Raw genomic sequence first — 21,944 nt, 5'->3', positions numbered from 1 at the left:
TCGTACGACTCACCCTAATTTCAGAGGTGAAAAAAATATATGTCTTATAATTGATGCACATCATTCACAAGACGTCTAGGAGTAAGTGGACACTCAGTATCCCCGTGTCTTAGTGATGCCAAGGCTCCGGGTGAATGTCTTGGTGAGTCTTTTTGTCACAAGATGGCAGTTCCCACACTCAGAGGCAGAAAGCAGGGAGCAGGGTCAGGCCTTTCTCCTTCTGCATGTCAGAGAGAGAAAATATCTCTCCCAGAAATCCCGTAGCAGGTTTCCCCTTACCTCCCATTGTCCAGAACTGCATCACATGGCCATGCATAGTAGGTAGGAGGGAGTTTGGGAAACCTGTTTTTTCTCACCATTTTGAGAATGGGATTGGGGATGGCTTTTGGATGGTCAGTTAACAGTCTATCTCACTGTGGTCAAATGCATTTGGAGTTTTCTCATTGTTTAAAAATTTATGTTTTATTTATTAATTTGTTTTTGGCCACACTGTGTGGCATGTGGGATTTTAGTTCCCTGACCAGAGATTGAACCCACACTCCATGTATGAGAAGCATAGACTCTTAACCACTGGACCACCAGGGAAGTCCCTGATCTTTCTGTTTTTTATTTCAGGAGCAACTTGTTTGTCTCAGGTAGCTAGAGTAATATGTTAACCATCATCATAGTTGACGTTTTGGGACCACTTACTACACGCTGGGCTCTCTCATGGACGGTTTATGCCATCATCCCATTTACTCCTCCCACCCTCCTGCCACATAGATGCTGTTGTACAGATGACAGGCTGAGGTCACCCAGCTGTAAGTGATAGGACTGAATCCAGGTCTGACTCTAGAGCTGTGGTTTGTTCATTTATTATTGGAGAATAATTGCTCTACAATGTCATGTTAGTTTCTGCTGTACAGCGAAGTGAATCCACTACATGAATACATATGTGCCCTCATTCTTGCACCTACCTTCCACCTGACCCCCATCCCACCCCTCCAGGTTGTCACAGAGCACCAAACTGAGCTCCCTCTGCCACACAGCAGGTCCCCACTAGCTATCTACTTACACGTGTAGTGTCAGTCACATAGTTCTGTCCAGTTCTTTGGGACCCCGTGGACTGTAGCCCACCAGGCTCCTGTGTCCATGGGATGCTCCAGGCAAGAATACTGGAGTGGGTAGCCATTCCCTTCTCCAGGTGATCTTCCCGACCCAGGGATCAAACCTGGGTCTCCTGCATTGTGGGCAGATTCTTCACCGTCTGAGCTCCCAGAGAATATACACATGGTACTGTCTATATGGGAGAAGGCAATGGCACCCCACTCCAGTATTCTTGCCTGGAAAATCCCATGGACGGAGGAGCCTGGTAGGCTGCAGTCCATGGGGTCGTGAAGAGTCGGACACAACTGAATGACTTCACTTTCACTTTTCACTTTCATGCGTTGGAGAAGGAAATGGCAACCCACCCCAGTGTTCTTGCCTGGAGAATCCCAGGGACGGGGGAGCCTGGTGGGCTGCCGTCTATGGGGTCGCACAGTCAGACACGACTGAAGTGACTTAGCAGCAGCAGCAGCAGTGTATATATGGCAATCCCAATCTCCCAATTTGTCCCACCCTCCCCTTCCCCCGCTGTGTTCCTATGTCCATTCTCTACTGTGTGGTTCTTAATCTTCAGTTTCTGTAGCTTCTGGTATGGCACTTCTAAATGGTTATTTGTTCATTTGTCTATTTACATTTTGTCAGAAATCAAGCTGTATTTTTGGTACTTCCTAGTAACACCTAGCACAGTGTCTTGCCCATAGCCAATCCTTGATAAATCTTTGTGAAATAGATAAAGGAATAAATGGAAGAATGAATGAAAGAGCAAATTTATAAGTAGTTTTCCTGAATGCTAACCTAATATTGAATTAGTCCATTATAATTATCAGAATATTTCCTCCCTCTTTTCAGGATCAGTTTTTGTTCTTTAGTCTCATTTCTTCTAAATTCTAGATGTCATTGTGAATGTTTCTGAGTAGAAATATCATGGGTCATTAACTGATAGATTTGGAGAGGTTTATACTGGGCAGCCGGTCCTAACCTCATTTTCTTGGCAAAGACTACCAAGTCATCATATCTGGTAGGTTAAGCCTCAAACCCCTTGCCCACCATCATCCCAGGGCAATATCTGAGGCAACCAGGACAATTTCTGCTTTTTTCATACGTGCATGCATGCTAAGTTGTTTCAGTCATGTCCAACTCTTTGCAAATCTATGGACCATAGCCCACCAGACTCGTTTGTCCATGGGATTCTCCAAGCAAAAATATTCCAGTGGGTTGCCATGCCCTCCTCCAGGGTATCTTCCCAACCCAGAGCAAATCCATATGTCTTGGATTGTCTCCTGCATTGGCAGGTGGGTTCTTTACCACTAGAGCTACGTAGAAAGCCCACCTTTTTCATATAATGCCCTCCAAACACCCTTTGCCTGGATTTCATATTCTAATTGTGTATGTATCTGATTACTTAAATAGTTTTCTTTGTGTTGTTGTTAGTTTCCAGGAGACATTGCATCACATGGGATCTTTCTTTGTGGCACATGGACTCTCTAGTTCTTGCACACAGACTAGTTGCTGTTGCTGGGGCTTAGTTGCTCTACCATGTATAGAATCTTAATTCCCCCACCAGAGATGGAACACGCATTACAAGGCAGATTCTTAATCGAACCACCAGGGAAGTCTGCCTGTCACGTCTTGTTCCAGGTCCCAACCCAATCCTCAATAACCCCAGTCTCCTACCAGCCCCTCCCACCTTAGGTTTCCTATTCTGCGAACAGGAGTCTGTCCTCCAGCCCCCCAGTTGCACCTAAGACGCCATTGTCCCTGTGCCTGCCTTACAATCCTTTTCACAATGACAGAGTCTCTCATCCAGACAACAAGGCCCTTCCCTTTCATAAGTATAATGGATCGATCTTGCTTTCCTAAACAAAAGAACAGTTTCTGCCTTAGATGATGTCTGTGGCTCCCTCAGGACAGTAAAGGGCTTCCCTGGTGGCTAAGTGATAAAGAATCCACCTGTGATACAGAAGACACAGGAGAGGCAGGCTCGATCCCCGGGTTGGGAAGATCCCTGGAGAAGGGCGTGGCAACCCACTCCAGTATTCTTGCCTGGAGAATCCCATGGACAGAGGAGCCTGGCAGTCTACCGTCCACAGTGTTGCAAAGAGTTGGATACAACTGAAGCGACTGAGCAAGCAAGACAGAAATGGTTACAGTCAGCAGGGTTTTGTTGCATGTATGTTACTATTTTTTTAATATCATCTTTTTTGATTCATTACCTTTGGCTATTTTATGAAGCTCAGATGCACCAGTGGCAGTCAGTCTGACTCATGGACAGTCACATGAGTAGATAAAAGAAATTGCTGTTGTCATACATTTAAAAAATATTGTCTGCATTTGATTTCCTTTGAAAAGACTAAGGACTGAGCACATACAGATTATTAAGTTCTGATCATCTGGTCAGATTCCTGTGTCCTGATGATTGAGAAAAATGTAGCTATATAAGGATTTTTATTTCTGTAAAGCTGGAGAAGCCACAGAGAAGCCCTGGAGAGTAGGGACTGAAGGCAACGGTAGTGTCCTCCACCCTGGGCCTGGCTGAGACCCTGCTTTATTGTGGGGGCATCTGAAGGAGAGGAGAGTCAGGAGGCAGAGACACAATGGCTGAGCCTATAGGAGGCCCTGGGACATTCTGGGCCTGGTTCCCCTCTGTGTTTCCCAAAAGTACGCGGGGAAGCTGCCTGTGCGGAGTCCTTCCAGGGGCTTGGTCTCTCCTGTGCTCACTGTCAGAATCCCCTGCAGCTCCCCCTGGCTTGTGGGGCAGGCCTCTGATGGGTGCCCCCTCTGCGTGTGTCCCCCACGCTGCCCCTGGCCCATGGGGCAGGCCTCTGACAGGTGTCCCTCCTGTGTTGCGTCCAGGGACAAGGTGCCTTATCGGAGCGACTCCGGAGCTTCAGCATGCAGGATCTCTCCACCATCAGGGGAGACGGAGCCCCTGCTCCCTCAGGCCCCCCTCCACCGGGCCCTGGGCGGGCCAGCGGCAAGCACGGCCAGCCTAAGATGTCCAGGAGTGCTTCTGAGAGCGCTGGCAGCTCAGGTAAGTATCACTTCACTTCCCTTCTTTCCCACCTCCTAGGCCTTGCTTTCCTAGTGAGAGGCCCAGGCCACCCTAGCACCCTTTCCCCAAGGACTCAGCACTCACACAGACGCCCATCAGGCCATTCAGGTCAGCCAAGGGACTGAGTGCCACTCAGGCCAGGATGGGAAGCTGGCCTTGGGTACTCTGATGGGGGCAGAGTTAGGTCACCTACACCGAGGGTCCTGCTTCCTCCATCTGATTATCTGGGTTGGGAGGGTGTTGAGGGTGGTTGAATAGTGGTACACAGACCAAGCCTAGAGGTGACTGGCCCAGCTGCCCTCAGCCAAGGCAGCTTTCTCTCTTTCCTTCCTCTGTCCGCATGCTCCCAGGAGGGCTCACCTGTCATGAGCACCTGAGTGTCTCCCCCCACACCCAGGGCTTACGGCTCCCATGGTCCCTTTTCTTGACATGGTGTTTCCTGTCCTCTCATTCTACCATCTCATCCTTCCTTGTGCCCCCACCATAAACCCCACCCCGGGCCACCATGTTCCAAGGCCACACTAGCCCTGAGATCTAATTCCTGTGGAGGCCAGGGTTGTATGAAACCATACCTCTGCCTCCATGTCTGCCCTGGTAGAGAGGGGTCCCTGTGCCAGAATTGACATGGGACCTTATTATTAAATGTGTAGAGTCCTGGGCCCACCCCCAGGGGATTCAGTTTGTTGAGGATGAGACCCTGATACATGATGCTGTCAAGGTGCAGCCACATTTGGGACCCACCGACATCTGATCCATCAATGAGTTTCTGGTTTGTGGAGGCTGGGGTCAGGCACTGGAGGGGTAGGGAGCCGGCTAGGACTTCTGGTTCCCCAGACTGTTCCTAGGGGAGGTTACAGGGCTGAGCACTCCTGCTGCCAGCTGAGGGTTGATGGGGAGGGGGCGGGCTGCAGGGCATGGTTCTGAATCTCCACCTCCGCCCCTCTCGCCTGATGGGACATTGAGCCTGGGGGTGGATGTGGGGCCACTGTGGCAATCTCTGGCTGTGACATGTGCCAGGTGGCTCGCCTGCCCTTAAATGTATAAACAGGGATGTCCAGGTCACTTAGACCTGGGTCGTGTGCTGTGAGATGCAGCCTGCAGGTGGCATCTTAGAGTCTTGAGCATGGGGTCCTTCCAGGCCCACCCAACTTGAGGGTCTAAGACATGGATGGGAAAGAGGAGCTTCATGGCTGCCCTGGGAATGACAGCATGTGCTCCCCTCCCGGAAAAGGAGACCAGCTCAGAGCCAGGCCTGGCATCCGCCAGTTTCCTCCCCTCTCGGGAATGTCCCCTCTACCTAGGATTGAAGATTGTGGCTTTTCTGTTGGAAGAGAGATGTTTTAACCCTACCAGGGTTGGGGAGATGGAGGCTTGGCCATGGGGGTGAGATCCACCTCCAGTAGGGAAACCCTGTCCTGAGCCAGGAGAACTTAGTATGGAATCCCTAAAGGCCAGGCAGGAAGGGAGCTTGGGGATCACTCAATCTCACCCTCGGATTTTACCAACGAAGAGACAAAGGCCCAGGGAAGGTAGCTGTCGTCAGATTTGCGCCCGCTGGTGGCATTCTCCTGTAGCCCCCGACTCCCGGGTCAGCGCCTTCTATCCACTCACCCACTGGCCATCAGGTTTCCTTGAGCATCTTTGGCCTCTGACCTCCCGGGCTCCTAGGCATGCAAGCCTCCACCCTTGATCAGTTTCTGGGCTACCGAGCCTCAAATGAAAGCTGTCACTTTGACTTGATAAAGGGTCCCGATTCTGTGAGGCTCAGTGGGCAGAGCTGAAACCAACGGGGTAGAGTTCTGAGAGGGGAGCCGCTTACCGGCTGTGTGGCCAGGGCAAGCGCTTTATCCTCTCTGCACCACAGTGTCCTTATCTGAACACACGGAATGACTAGCTCCATGTGCAGAGTTGTCATGAGGATTCAAATGAAATAATCCACGTGAAAGTGCCTAGGTTCATGTCTGGCACTCTAAGTAGTAGCTGCTATTACTGTTCTTATTGCTGTCTAACTTACCTAGAAAAGCACTTTAATATTAAAGTGTCCAGGATGGAAATGGGTTGCCTTGCGAAATATTGAGATCCCTGACATTGGAAGGGCCCAAACCAGAGTTATCATGTGCCAAGTTCCTGCATTGGCCAGGAAGTGAGTCTAGGTGGCCCTGCAGTCCCTTTCTGTCTCTGTTGTCACTATAGAGGCAAACTTAGCAGAGGAAGTAGGCTCAGAGAGGTCACATACTGTGCCAAGGCCACACAGGACCAGAATCCAGGCCTCCTGCCTACTCCTCCCTTTGGCAGATTATTTGCAGCAGCTTCAAACTTGGGAAAAAGAGAGGTCTGGTAGGATCTAAAAGGAGATGGATGTTGCTCAGTCATAAAAAGGAATGAAATTTTGCCATTTGCAGCAACATAGATGGACCTGGAGGGTATTATGCTTATTGAAATAAGTCAGAGAAAGACAAATACTGTATATATTTACTTATATGTGGAATCTAAAAAATAAAACAAATGAATATAATGAAATAGAAACAGATTCATAGGTACTGAGAAGAGACTGCTGGTGGCCAGAGAGGAGAAGGTTGGGGGAGGGTAAAGTGGGTGAGGAGAATTAAGAGCTACAAACTGCTGCATATAAAATAGGTTACAAGGATGCCGTGTACAGTGCAGGAATGTAGCCAATATTATGTGAGATTTTTCTTTTCCTTTTTGGTCACCCTTCGTGGCATGTGGGATCTTAATTCCCTGGCCAGGATCAAATCTATGTCCAGTGCAGTGGACGCACAGAGTCTTATCCACTAGACCACCAATAGTCTTACCAGTGTTACTTATAACATCTTTATATGGAATATGATCTATAAAAAATATTGAATCACTATGTTGTACACCTGAAACTAAATATTATAAGTCAACTGTACTTCAGTTAAAAAAAGAGAAGGCGATGGGGGCATCCCCTGGGCTTTGAACATTTTCCCAGGCCAGCACTCTATGGAAATGGACTTGGGCTGATTTGTCTTCCTGGCCCTGCCCCCCTCCATGCTCCATGATGCCCCGGAAAGCAGGGGAGCACTCTGGTTGTAGGTCTGCAGGCTGAGCAAGTGGCGTTCACGGAGAACCAGAGAGCCTGCTGCACTGCAACAAAATGCACTCTCCTCACTGCCTGCCCTTGGCCGTGGCACCCATGATTTCAGGGCCAACAAGTGGGGTGTTGACCTAGCAGGAAGGACAGGGACCATTGATTTGCCTTCGCCCTAGCTGTTCTGGGCCTAAAATAAAAGGCAGCTCAGAAAGAAAGACAGGTGAAAGATGGCCCAGGGCCTGGGTCGAGGGTAGAAGCACCCAGGTCAGAGGCTCTGGAGTTGTCATAACCCCGGAGGGGAGGGTCAGGGTGCCTAGGAGGAAGTCTGCCAAAGGAGGCCCAGCTGGTGTGCCCTTCCCAGCCCTGGCCTCGGACACCAGGCGTGGCTTGGTCTGGGAAATGGCCCCGAGTCTGGGCTTCTGTCCTGACTGAGTGACCCTGGGCCTGGGCAGAGACGGCAACGCAGCGAGGTTGACGTCACCAAGAAGTCACCACTTTCATTCCCACCGAGCCTATATCCAATCTCAGAACCTTCCTGAGAGTGATTCCGTGGGCAGTCACTATCAGAGGATTTGTCCTTGGACCAGGAAAGGAGCCCAGTTCGCTTCAGCCTTTGCCTTTGAAGGTGAGATACCAGAATCCCTATTTGGCCTCCATCTCAGGGTTGTGAGGAGAGCAGTTGAGGTATTAATAATTTGCCAGTCCTGGACCAGAGGCGACTGTTGGAGACAGGCTGGGTAGGAGGCGGTGGGTGCACACCCCAGGGAGCTGTGTGCGGCTGTTGGAAGCAACAGTCTCAATGCACATTTGGGTAGAGTTTGAAAACATGAGGCCTAGTGAAAAAAGTACAAAATGGAATAAGAGATTAGGTAATAATTTATGTAAAATAAAAATATACATGCCCATTGGTATAAAATAACACCATGCAATTTCTGTGACCCACCCTGCAGAATAAACGGCCTGGGAAGTATTTTGTCAGACATCATTTATTACAAGTCTGGCATTGAACCCAGGGAAGGGTACAAAGGGAATTGAAAGAATGGTCTTTGCCCTCCATGAATTTGGAGACAGCCTGTATTTAGTGAGCAACTACTGTATACCAAGGGCTTCCCACATGGCTCAATGGTAAAGAATCTCCCTGCCAATGCAGGAGATGTGGGTTTGATCCCTGGGTTAGGAAGTTCCCCTGGAGAAGGAAATGGCAACCCGCTCCAGTATTCTTGCCTGGAGAATCCCATAGACAGAGGAAGCTGGCTGGCTACAGTCAGTGGGGTCACAAAGATCGGACATAGCTGAGCATGCATACACACACATACACACTGTATATACCAAGGCCCAGATATGCACCAAGACCAGTTGAGTGTGTAAGGTAGCAGCCAGTTAGCCACTGGGGCCAAATGGCCAGACACAGAGCCCTTTGGTGGTTCAGAGGTCAGTGTGAGCAGATTTTCTGCAGTCCATGCCGAATTGGGAGAGAGAGAGAGAAGGGGCAGTTGGAGTTATTTCTCAGAGGAAACTTGGGCTTCATCCCCTCCCTTCCCTCGGGCTGCAGGTCACAAGGACTGGCCTCTGTGCGCCAGACAAGGGCATTTTCTAGCACCTGTGAGGAAGCAGAATCTGGAGTGATCCCCTCTCCCACCTTGGTGTCTCTACAGAGACCCACATTCCTGGGACCCCTGTAGTGAACACATGGGGATGCCCACACCTCCCTGGGGCCTCCCTCTTGGCCTGGGGCTGGTTCCTGTCCAGGTGAGGGGTATCACTGATGATGCCCCCGTCCCCACAGTGTGTACCTGCTGCTCCACCTGCAGGACCCGGAAAGGTGAGTACACAGCCAGCCTCCCTGCAGCGTGTGAGACCTGCCTTGGGAGGAGGCTCTAACCGTGAGCTGGTGTCTGACCTTGGGGCTCCCTTTCAGCTGCAGGGTCAGGGGGTGGGGTGGGGTGAGGAGGTTAACTCCTTAAAATAGCAAGTGTGTATTATCTTGCAGCGAATTCAGGCTAGAATTTGGGAGCAGCTTAGTTGGGTGTCTGTGGCTCAGGCACTCTGAAGAGTTGTGGCCTGGGTGTCAGTCAGGGCCACAGCTGTCTGAAGGCTTGGCTGAACATGGCCATCTTGTGGCTCTTGGCTGGAGGCCTCAGCTCCTTTCCACGTGCCTCTCTGGGGGCTGCTTGAGCATCCTTACCACATGGTGGCTTCACCCAGGGTGAGTGATGCAGGAGAGAGAGGCCAGGTGGGAAGCCAAGCACCTTTTAGGACCTGGTCTTAGAAGGCACAAAACCACCACTTCTGCCTTGTTCTGTTTGTTGGAAGTGAGTCATTAAGTCCAGCCCATCCTCACGGGGAGGGGAATTCATCTCCACCTCTTGGAGGGAGGAGTAACAAGGAATATGGAGATACTTTAAAACCATCACAGAGTCATAGTTCCCTGTGCTCTTGGTGATAGGAGTGCAGGCCCTTACCCAGGTCCCCAGAAGTGATGGAGCCCTGCAGTTCTGGGGGTTTTGGTCCTTGTGCAGCCAAGGGAGCCCTGGTCCTGCTTTGCCACTTACCAGCTGTGTAATTATGTGCAAATCACCTAACCACCATAAGCCTGGGTTTCCTTCCAATAGAGGTAAAGCTCCCCGCTTCCCCACCTTACTGTGCAGCTATGACAATATCTGTGAAAGGGCTTTTTGACGAATGATGATGGTAATGATGCTGACCGTGATGGCCAGAAGGCCTCAGGGAGATAGGACTGGGCTCTCCCAAGCCTGGGCAGGGCGCCTGCTGCCAGCCTCCCTGGGTGAGGGAGATGTCTGGGCTGTGTTGCTGTCTTCTGACCTGCTCCTGCTCTTTCCTTGATCTTAACATGTGAGGGACAGGAGATGGTGCTGGGCTAACCCAAGTCCCCTGTACAACCCCTGGAAGGAGTTTCCTTTGGCTTAGAAAGCAAGAGGGGCCACGCCTGGCCTGCGGCTGCTGGCGGGTGTGGGGGATGGGGGAGGAGGGAGACAAGCCCAGTGCCACTGTTGCCTGCACCCCCAGCCCTGTTGCCGCCGAGACGTGGTCCATGCTTCCCACAGAAGTGGCGAGCAGGAAGGCATGGAGCTGTGTTCTAAGAAGGATCCTCTCGTCCCTTTATTTCTTCAGTTTTAAGATGTTTCCTTCTTTTTTTGGCCACACCACACCACATGGGGGATTTTAGTTCCTGGACCTGGAATGGAACCCGTGCGCCCTGCGGTGGAAATGCAGCGTCTTAACCACTGGACTGCCAGGGGAGTCCCTTAGACTCCTTAGACTCCCCAACCTTTCTGGCACCAGGGACTGGTTTCATGGAAGACAGTTTTTCCATGGACTGGGGTTGTGGGTGGATGCTTTCAAGATGATTCAAGCACAACACATTTATTGTGCACTTTATTTCTATTATTATTACATCAGTTTCCCCTCAGATCATCAGGCATTAGATCCCAGAGGTTAGGAACCCCTGCCTTAGACATTTCAGCTCTTGGATTTTTAAAGGTCTGTAGAAGACCTGGGGGTTTCAGAGGCCATGAGCCTAATGAGAATGGATGGTCTAAAGATTCCTGAGCAGGAGGCTGTGGGGACCATCGTCCTGCGGGAACAGAGGAGTGTACATGTGCTCAACAAGGATGAAACAAACCCGGGGGCTGCACACAGCTGTGTCCAGCACTAGCACATAATACTCGGGTCTGCTGGACGCTGCTGCTGCTAAGTCGTTTCAGTCATATCCAACTTTTTGTGACCCTATGGACCATAGCCCACTGGCTCCTCTGTCCATTACATTTCCCAGGCAAGAATACTGGAGTGAGTTGCCATGCCCTTTCCCAGGAGATCTTCCCAACCCAGGGATCAAACCCACATCTCTTACATCTCCTGCATTGGCTGGTGGGTTCTTTACCATTGGTGCCACCTGGGAAGCCCGCTGGACACACTAGTTCAAGGAAAACAACCATCCCAGTGACCTCAGGCAGTTACGTTTATTTCTATCTAATCACCCTACAATTTGGAATTTGTAAATACCTTAAGCCACTCAGAAAGCCTTTCCCTGTGGGATCCTGTCATCTTGGGGACCTGAGAGAGGAGAGAAGCAGGTGGGCCTGCTCCATGCTGCCCTCTGGGAAGTCCCCCTCCCCCGCCACCCCCGTGACACCTGGTGATTTCATCATCAAAGCCTGCCTTTCTAGGACATTAGAATAGAAGTTAAAATAGAATTATTGCTGGTGGTGAGTGTTGAGTAGAGTCTGGCCTTCCCGGGAGCTGTGGGGATGGGGATTGTTGGGGATGGGGCCGCAGGTAGAGCTCGGTGGAGGCCTTAGACTGGGGTGGACCTGCTCAGAGTCCTGATCTGGGAGCCTCTGCCCCAGCCCTGCCTTTCTCAGCCTTCTGAACATCCAAGGCCCTGGAGTTCTACCCCATCTCCCTAAAGTCTGCTTGCAAGGAAACAGCTAGTGAGTCACCTGCACCATTTCCCTCTGTGATGGTGGGAAAGCCCCTTGACTCTCCAGGCCTTAGTCGCCTCCTCTGTAAAATAGGGTGAGGGATTAAACTCTAGGCTCCCGGGACCCTTCCAGCTCTGACCCATGAAGGGTGCTGGCTGTGAAGCGTCAGCAGATGGTGTTGGGGGAGGTGTGTCTCACATCTGGGGCTGGGGCACCGATGCTGCAGATCACAGATGCTCTGGTCAGAGGGGCCCTCCTGGTCCCCTGAAATGATTAAATGATTTTCGTCCATGCCTCTCATGTCCCAAGAGAACTTTCTGCTCCATTCCTGCCTGTCAGCCGTCTCCTGTTGTTTCCTGCACATCTGTCTCTCTTTTTCTGTGCTTCTATTATTATCTCTGTCTCCCACCCCTACTGCACTTTCTCCCCGCTTTTCTCTCTGCCTGCCTTGATGTTATATAGAACTGAAGACTGAATTCTGTCACTGCTTGAAATAAGTCATAGAGGTGGGTCCCCCCCCACCCCGCTTTTTAAAATCAAGTAGATGGGACATATTTTTAAAAGCAGAATCATCCCTTTTTATCCTATTAAAAGAGAGAGAGAATTGCATCTTTTCGTGAGAGGGGCCCTGGGGCAGTTTCTTCCCTCAGTAGCAGGAGCTGTTAGAGGTTTGGAGTGTGGGCAGTGAGTATGTGTGTGTGTGTGTATGTGTGCATGTACACGAACACTCACACACGTGTGTGAGTTTCATCCCCAAAGTTCCTTCCTTAACAGGATATTCTTTCCTTTCTCTTCGGTGACTGTTGGGGACTCGAATGTAAGTGGTCCAGATAGGCGTGCTCTCCTCAAATGTGTTTGCTGACTTTGATTAATGGCTCCCACTAACGTGTGCTGTGTGGAAGTGTTCGCTAACCCGGGGTGTTTGCTGCACTGGGGGAGGGGTATGGGGAGGCCTGGGGCTCCTGCAGATGGATCAGCTCAGCCTTGAAGGGCTAGGAGTTTCTCCCTCCTTGCACTCCCCACAGACAGAAGAGGTGCTGCCGCTTTCCAGCCTGCTCTACGCACATTTGCTAACACAGAAAGTAAGCCAAGGCCACACACTCATTCCCCCACTGAGGAAAATAAGAGTGACCCCTGTCTTTTCCTGGAGACCGCCCAGCCCTGGCCACCGTGGTCAGCTCTGTGGGCTCAAGGGCTTGGCCGCCATCCCCTGAGGTTTGCAGGTGGCTGTGGCCATGACCTTGCATGAGACGTTCCCCTCATACAAGTTGTCTTCAGGAGCCATCAGATTATTACGATGTAGACAGAGGCACCTTTTGGGGTGAGGACCTGGTGGATCACAAATTCTGTTTGGAGGTACAGCAAGAGGAGCGCTGAGGAGGCCCGGTGCCACAGTTCTGCTCAGCCACTGATTTTCATCTGAGTGCCCATAAAGATGGGACCATGTTCGTGGGGTTTATTTCTTCACTGATACTCCTCCCTGTGCCCTAAAGGATTTAAGTCTGCTTGTGGAAATACAGATAATAGGTCAAACCAAATAAGAAAAATGAAGCTTGGAGGGGAAGGGAGGAGGCAGGTAAGATGGAGTCAGAACGGGAAGAAAAATATAGGTGCTTGTCACAAAGTCATTGACAGTCTGAGATGCTGGGCTTCCTTGCAGCCAGCGCAAAGAGGGAAATTCAGTTAAGCAGTTCATTGTCCAACTTCCCTGGTGGTCCAGTGGTTAAGGATATGCCTGCTAATGCAGAGGACACGGGTTCGATCCCTGGTCTGGGTAGATCCCACATGTCACGGGACAGCTAAGCTTGTATGCCACAACTACTGAGTCTGCGCTCTAGAGTCTGGAACCTGCAACTACTGAGCCCATGTGTTGCAACTATTGAAGCCCGAGTGCCCGAGAGCCCATGCTCTGCAACAAGAGAAACCACTGAAATGAGAAGCCCGTGTGCTGCAACTGGAGAAAGGCCATGTGCAGCAACAAAGATCCAGCGCAGCCAAAAATAAATAAGAGATTCATTGTCACAGCACAGAAGACATCTGGAGACTCAGAGGCTCAGCTTGTCTACAGTGTTTCGTCTCCTGGGTCCCGAGAGTCAAGCAGAATATTACAAATAACATTCTTGGCAAAAACTCTCCACGAACACAGTGACCAGTAGGATTCTCCTCTTTTCAACAGGTTCTCTCTGTGTCTTCTATTAGAAGATACTCCCGGTCCCCGATCTGCCCACACTGACTTCCTCACTCCACACCTCTGTTGAGTTGAAACCTTGTTTCCCATTCTTGCCTGGATCTCTGGACTTCCCTTGATCCGTCACTCCTAGTGGCCCTTCTTTTCTACCATTTAGTCCCTGCTCAATGCAGTGGAGAACTAACTCAAAGCATTTTGCTTCTTTCTTGAGATGGCACTTGTTGTCGTTGTTATTATTGTTATTCTGACTGTGTGAGTTCACTGCTCAGTCCCAGTGAGTCCAGACTGGGTGAGCAGCCTGAACTGTTCCATGCCTGAGGATCTTTTGGTGACTCTGGGCTGCCTTCTGAACCCCAGAGTGATGTGTTGAGGGAAAGCCTTGGCCCTGAATTTAGAGGGACCCTCATGGGCAGAAGCACAGACTCAAACCCTAGTCTGCTTTCAACATGGGGGATTTTGTGCTGGGGCAGACCTGGGCAGGTTGCTTCTGCCCTGGCCTTTCGGTCCTAGGCAGGCCCGCCTCTTTGTTCTCCTGTTAGGTGTTTAGAGGAATGTCCTTGTGATGGGTATTGAGTTCTGTTTGGGACAAGGGTGGAGCCCTCTGAGATGATGTCAGGACTCCACCTCTTTTAGTGGATGGGTGGCCACTGTGGGCGCAGTCCCGGATCAGCTGCTCAGAGGGACCAAGGAGGATTAGCCATAGCTCAGGACACTTTCTTTGAAGCTGAGGCAGAAACTGATGGACAGGAGAACTAGGGTTCGAGGCACAAGCCATGTGGTACACATCCCAAGACCTTTTGGGTGAGTTGATAGGCTGGGGAAGACCAGAGCATTCAAGGAGGGCCAGACTGACCAGTTTTCACATTTATCCATTTAACGATGCAGCTGACTTGGGCAGGGGAAGGGACCAGAGAGAGCCTAAACCCAGAGGAAACAGGTTGGGGGATGCACAGGAGCAAAAAATGCAAAGGAGGGTTAACAATCTCAGGCTTGGCTCTATCCTGTCTCAGCTGGTCACTCCCAGTCTACAATTCAGCTTTGAGATTCTTGGTTAAGACAACTGTGTTCCCATGCTGCCCCCTGCTGTTTGTTGGGAGTATAGCAGCAATGACTGGGAAAGCGGCTCAAGACTAGGCTCCCGCTGTTTGTTTTATGAAGTCCACACTGGATGCTGTCATACCCCCTTTAATGGGGAGAACACATTTGGTGGCTGAACATGTTTTTAGGAGAAGTAGCAGGGCGTCCCAGAAAGAGCTCTGGTTTCTGTCTGCAGGCCTCAGGTGGTCAGATCAGGTGACCTGAGGGCCCCCTGGCTCTGCCTTCTGTGGTTCTAGGTAAAAACAATATATGAAACCTAGGAAGATATGTCTCTGAGTGTCAGATAGACTGGGACAGGAAGTATTTTATATCTCGACTGAGATAGGATCACGTGGCCAGATAACATGGAATATGCTCCACATTCGATGTTGCAGAAATACTCAGTGACGTGAAGCTGAAGCTCCAATATTCTGGCCACCTGATTCGAAGAGCCAATTTATTGGAAAAGACCCTGATGCTGGGAAAGATTGAAGGTGGGAGGAGAAGGGGGTGACAGAGGATGAGATGGTGGGATGGCATCACCGACTCAATGGATGTGAGTTTGAGCAAACTTCAGGAGATGGTGAAGGACAGGAAAGCCTGGCGTGCTGCAGTCCACGGGGTCGCAAAGAGTCAGACACGACTGAGTGAACAACAGCAACAGTGACACAAATAAGTTCTGGAGTTTTCCACGTGCATTAGTCATGGCAGACCAAAACAGGAATCCCGCTGCTGCTTTTGAGGGGAAGACTGCTGCTAGATTCTCTTTCCACCGGTCACCTTTGCTTCTCTATCTAGCACTTGGCCTTTGAAATGAAAAATCTACATTGCTTAAGGTTCTCTCTGGAGGCTTCCTGGCATTTTACATCCTCTCTGTTAAGGACAGCTCGCAGCTGTATGTGCAGGTATAATTAAGGCACCATCAGCTTGTATGTATCGCGCAGAAAACTGTGTCACTCCCCTCCCGAAGTCACTGCCACCATCCTTTCCAGAGGATATTCTTTCCCGCTGGTGTTCTTCTGGTGTGGCCTCTCAGCTCTAAGCTGTAGGGTGTGATCCATCTGTTAAGACAGAGGTACCCCCAGCTGGACCCCCACCTCCCCCTGGTGGCTTGTCAGGAGATTCTGAAGCCTGCACTTGTTCCGGTGCATAGCGTCTCACCGTTGCAGTGATCCTGGATCCCCTGCAGGGTTCCGGGAAGATGTCGGGGCTCGGTTCTCCTAACTGGCCTGGCTTGCCGTGCTGCGTGCCTAACCTCGGCCTGCCTGTCTTCGCTCCTTTCTTCACTGATCCCACCTTGCTGTACTTTGTCTCCCCTGCGTAGATTGTAAATGGCCATTCAGTGGTTGAGGGCGATGTGGATGAGGGTGGTGTAAAGGCCTGGGGGCCCCACCAGGTCCAAAACCCACTGGCGTTTTCTGACGAGGAGGAGGAAGACCTGCTGGACTTCATGTACAAGTTTAAAGCACCTCGAAAGACGGAGTTCCCCCTGGAGGTACACGGTATCGGGGGCTGTGGGGTGGAGCGTGTGTTTTCACAGAAGGCTTTGCCCTGGAGATCTGGGGCTCCTGGGAGTGGCATCTCTTGGGATACCCAGCATCTCCTGAGTGCCTGAGGAGGGGAGACCTCCCTCCATCAAACAGGCAGGAGTAGCCACTAGGTAGCATCTAGCTACTTGCCAAGGGGTGAAAAAGACTCTATCACTTTTATTTGGGAATAGAGGAAATGAGATCATGTCTAGGGATTAAACATAACAAACAAAACACCCAGCTACCAACTGAAGATGATGTGTGAGTGAAAAGCAACCCAAATGAGTGTTTTGGGGGAGAGAAAAATTCAGAATGTCTTACGACCTGTCTTTATAAATAGAGCTTGTTCATCTCTCTATCTCCATGTCACAACATAGTGACGATACAAAATATTGGGTTAGCCAAAAAGTTTGGTCGAGTTTGGAAACACCCAGACGAACTTGTTGGCCAACCCAGTAGATGTTCATAAAATATTATTAAAAGGGCACGGCCAAATGAGCAAAACAATACACTTGATATACGTATTCTAGCCAAGTGCAGACATAGATGGAATTTTGGCAGCAGGAGGCCAAGCCTAGAGCCTCAGATCGTTGCTCTGGGAAGGGTCACAGGCTTGGGCTTGGATGCAGGGCCTGCAAAATTGGGGGACCCCAGAGTCTTCCTCTCTGTTTCATCAGGTCTCCCCTCCTTCCCCTTCTGCTGAATGCTGCAACCTGAGAGTCCAACTGAGGCAAGTTGGGAGCCCCCCTGCCCTCAGTGCAGAGACCCTTGTGAGACTCAGGTGAGGCAGTGTGTGGACAAGCTGCCCTTCTCCAACACAGCGGCCTGGTGGCCTGTTCCCACCAGGGTCACAGCTGTTCCACCGCAGAGCGCATGTGTTCATCAGATTCCTTCCCAAAGTCCATTTTGAACTGAGAGGTTTTGGTAGAAGATATTCTGGGTCTGGACTCTGTCCAAGGAGTCCTTTACAGCCCAGCCAGCCCCATGATGGGGAGAGGGACCCAGCCCGGAGGGCATGCAAGGTGCTAGAACCATTCTAGGTCTGGAAGGTTTGTGCCTCTTTTTTTTTTTTTTAATGTGGACCATTTTAAAAGTCTTTGTTCAGTTTCTTACAATATTGCTTCTGTTTTGTGGCTTTATGTTTTGGTTTTTCAGCCACAGGGCATGCAGGATCTTAACTCCCTGACCAGGGATCAAACCCACTCCCCCTGCATGGGAAGGTGAAGTCTTACCCACTGGACTGCCAGGAAAGTCCCTGGTTTTGTTTTTTAAAACCGCCCACGTTGCTTTACTGTTTTTGGTTAAACTGCCTGAGGCAGGTCACTGATTCTTCCCTCCTTCTGTCCAGAGGTGGCTGGTAAACATTCCCACTGTTCAGGTGTGGTGGGAGGACTCAGTATATGGAAGGCCAGAGCCTTCTGTTTGTGCTTGCTTTTTCCTCCCACCTCCCTTCCGTGCACCCACTGGGCACGAAGCTCCTTGCTGGGAGATGGTGGTGCATTTCCTGCCCCCAGGAAGGCATGGTGTGGCCGAGGAAGACTCCCCCGTGGGAGCGTGGGCATTCGTCTCTGATGCCCTGCCATCTGCTAAACAGTGTGAGAACCAAGGAGTTGATCCTGGCTGTGACTGGGCCGTGGGGGTGGGTCTCAGGAGTGACTCTGGAGCTTGTTCCTAAGAGGACTAGAAATAACCAGACAGAGAAGGGAGAAAAGGCCTCTGGTCAGAAGGGATGGAGATGTGAAAGGAGAGTGTAGAAATCGAAGCTGAGTACGGAGAAGTGGACAGATGGGGGTTGAGGGTAGGTCAGGGCCAGTGGTGAATCCCCTTGAGGGCGCTATGCCAGGAGAAAGTATTCCCCTTTTCTTTAATCATGACAGTAGCATCCCCTGTGATCTGCATCCCATGGGAGGAGGGGTCCCTTGATAGCCATTGGTAGGGGAGATGAAGTAGAACTCTTCGTGCCTAAAGCCAGTGTTTCCTGTGTTGTTTGGTTTGCTTGTACATGAGAGGATTTCACATCTGGGAGGAGGACTGGAAATTCAGTGATGGAAATTTTAAGCATGTACCAAGAAAGGCGAGGCCAGTTCCCAAAGGAAATAACAAAGACCAGGGAAGCGACGGGGAGGCCTTTCTGTCTGCTGAGTCACTTGTTAAGATCATTTCGCTCCCAAGGCAGAAACAAGTTGTGTCATTCTTCCATGCAACTGTGCACTCGGGAGGTGCAAGGACTTAGGAGACCATGAAGACGGGGGCACTGGGCTCCTCCACTGGCTCAGCTCTATGGGGATGCTTGGGAGGCCACTCTGATTGCTGTGGTGGAGACCCCAAGGGGGTCCCCAGTCCCACCAGCCTGCTCACACACATGGACATTTGACCCGAGGAGCTGAAGTCCCAACACAAACCCATCCAGGTACTGTCCTCAAACGCATTCGTGTTTATACCAAACGGAGGGGTCAGTCCTGTTTCTGTTTTCTCTGCCAGGCACCGCCTAGAATCCTTCGATCTCGCTTCAGGAAGAAAAGTACCTCATCCTCGGCCACTGAAACCACGTGAGTGAGATGAGCCAACAGCACCGGATCCACAGAATGTTTCTTCTCTGCCTTAAAGAGCTATTTATTCACTAACCACATAGAAAACCGCAAGCTGGTGTGCCCTGTGACAGCCTCGGACGTGGCCTTTCCTCTCTCCCCTCTAAGAGCCCCCCCTTTCCTTTTCTTTATTTTGTTGGGGAGAGGATAAGGAAAGGTAGTGTGTGGGGGGTGTGATCTTAGGTCTTCTGAGGTTAGTCATTTCCCACCATTGGATTGGCATACAGACAGCAGTGTTTTTAGAAGAGAATCCCTCCACCAAGCTGCTGAGATGTACATTTGTAACTTATTTGTTGCATACTTTGTTTTTAGTCCTATATATGCAAACAAAGCAATTTTTTAAAAACTTTTTTTTTTTTTTGGTTCTTGATACTAATACTTTGGACTATGATGTACATATTTATGGCTTTTGGCTTGATACCGTGGACTTGCAAAGGCTGCCAGAGGTTCTGATGTATAAGTAAACTGCAAAAACAGAAGTGTAAAAGATTAATTCTGGAGGGTGTCTCAGATGTGCTTACGAAGCTTCCAAACACACCTCAAGGACATCCGTTTTTCCTGTAGGGCGATGCTCCGTATTCTTCAGTCAGTATACCAGAGAAGTTTAGAATGGAGACATGATATTTCAGTACCAGAGGTGGGTATGAAGTCAGGGGAACATCGTAGCATAAGGGAAAAGTCACAGGAAGCTTGTCTCCCCCATGGGCACAGGATTAGGAGCTTCTGAGTCCTTCCAGGGTGGGGACTTCTCATTGCCTTAGGCAGGTTGGCTCACCTTTGGTAGAAATGTTTGGGGATGTAAACTCCTGGGATTGTTGTGACAAATCATTGAGTGTTTATTTCTCCTTCATAGTACCCTGCGCTGTGACTGGCAAAAACGAACCAATCCATCCAAACAAAACCAACCCTAGAACCACGCTTTGTTTCAGATGCTCCGTGAAGCACATCTGAGACGTCTGGGTAACGATCCCAACCCTGGGTTCTAGAAGGTTGTAGAGGTTGCATCTTCATGAATGTGACCTGCTGCTTAGCTCCACGGGCAGCGGTGGCTCGCGCCCTCTGTTTGCTTCTTGGCTTGTGTGGAGTGTGAGCCAGAGAGAAGTGGCACGTTCACGGGCACTTGTATTTCATACAGGCCCACTTCTTTTAGGAAGAGAACAAAGCGCCGTCTGAGGCGACTCCCTAATTAGACTGAGAATTTTATCTGAAATGAAGAATCTGGCTGAAATAGCATCTTGGTCAGAGGCGGCTGCTCCCCACTGGGAGCGCCGAGCCTAAATGTAGGACTCGTCTACTTGTGCTTAGAATTGATGTTTCCTTTCAGTGTGATGCATGCAGTGGTCACGACCCAGTTACTTATTATACTTGGATTGTGTTTGTTCATAGATAGGCCCTGAACACTAGAGAATTAGTGTCACGTACCACATAGAACCTACTGTCAGTCAGCTATAAGCAGGCCCAGTTAGAGACAGTAGCATGACTGAGCTACACAAACCTACATCAGTCTTTCCTGATGACACATTGGCTGGATCTTAGCCACATCGGAAAGGGTTTTACTTGAAGTTGTTACCAGATTGCAAATTTAAATCCCTTTTCCTCATAATGCCTCTGAAGGTGACTTGGTAATTTACAAAAGGATTTAGGAAAATAAACCTAAAAGCAAATGTGGGGTTCAGGAGGGCAAACAGAGGCTGGCTGTTTAATGTTTGTGCCCCATACCCATCAATACCTAAATCTGTTAGTGAAGACAGAAAACCTGTTTTCTTCAAGCTCACAGAGTAGTTTCAGACAGAGGAAAAATATATGCTTTAAAATGTATTTACCTGTTATTGGGAGTACCCAGGATTATCAGAAACAAATACAAAAAAAAAAAAAAACTTATTAAGCAGCTTTTTAGCAACTTTTTTCTTCTTTCCTGGCCAAAATAATAAATGCCTTTAGCAGCAGAGATTAAAATCCTATTGTAAACAAGCTATAGTTTCACCATTTTACAGTGGAGAGTTTTAACAAGTATGGGCTCTCAAGTTTGCACTCAATGATGCCAAAAACGAGTTTGAAGCACTCTACTCTCAGACAAGCTGTATTACTTCTCATTTAAGATTTTAAAAAATAGAAAGGTACCCAAACTGCTGTCTTAATGTAACTATTTTTCCTTCAGGTGTTGCTTAGGGAGTTGGTTTCTTTCTTAAAAACACTCACTGTACCACTGAGAGCAGCTGTCGTATTTCTGGCAAAACGTGTTTACTTACCCAACAAGCTGTATATTTGTGTGGACTGACGTAAAAATGTGAATGCCTCCAAGTGTACACATAGTGGTGTGGAGTTCTGTCGAGACGATAAAGCTGAATGTTTTTAATTTGCTGATTTACAGACACGGGCTGTTTACAAAATGCTAATGGAAAGTCTGTACCTTTCACATAGTAAATTTTTCTTTGCTTTTGAGCACCTGTTCTGTTTCTGAGGAGACGAGAGAAGGTGTTGTACTTACAAACTGGAGAGTTAGGCATAATCCCTCCTGGCTTTGTGTGAATAGCTTGCTCACTTTGCTGGCCTCTGAATTGTGTGTTCTCTGTAGTAAACTGTCCGTGTGTCTGTGATAACAGTGCTTGTCAACCACGACCACCATTGAGTACCTTCCTAGTTGTTCATCTTGCACAGCACTGGAAATGGTAAAGGATGTGCTTCATTCGTGAACGGCAGGCACCAGAGGGCTGGCGTTCTGGACGGTGACTGTGCACACTCCCCCTTAGTTTATCTCTGTAATCCTATAGGACGATCTGTAATCAAATAGTATACTGGACTGTGCATCAAAGGGATGTAAAATTACAGTATTCCAAAGGTTGAAGTTCTGTTTTGTTATAATGCCTGATCTATATCTTGAATAAAGTCTTAACATGTTTCTTTTAAAA

General features: G+C 49.6%; 1 protein-coding gene across 3 annotated transcripts in view; it reads left to right on the top strand.

Moving 5' to 3' along the window:
• REEP1 (receptor accessory protein 1) overlaps positions 1 to 21,944 on the top strand; it is a 149,240-nt gene extending 127,296 nt beyond the window's left edge. For 2 of the 3 annotated variants that reach the window (XM_061155284.1, XM_061155285.1), the window contains exons 6-7: positions 3,940 to 4,117; positions 18,929 to 21,944. In XM_061155284.1, coding sequence (XP_061011267.1) covers positions 3,940 to 4,117; positions 18,929 to 18,939 — 189 coding nt within the window. In that variant the 3' untranslated portion in view covers positions 18,940 to 21,944. Of the gene's footprint in view, positions 1 to 3,939; positions 4,118 to 8,997; positions 9,034 to 16,261; positions 16,414 to 18,928 lie in introns of all 3 variants that reach the window. The other variant, XM_061155286.1, reaches the window with a different exon arrangement.

Source organism: Dama dama, chromosome 11, assembly GCF_033118175.1.
Source record: "Dama dama isolate Ldn47 chromosome 11, ASM3311817v1, whole genome shotgun sequence".
Classification (NCBI taxonomy): domain Eukaryota; kingdom Metazoa; phylum Chordata; class Mammalia; order Artiodactyla; family Cervidae; genus Dama; species Dama dama.
This window is presented reverse-complemented; position numbering and strand designations above follow the sequence as displayed.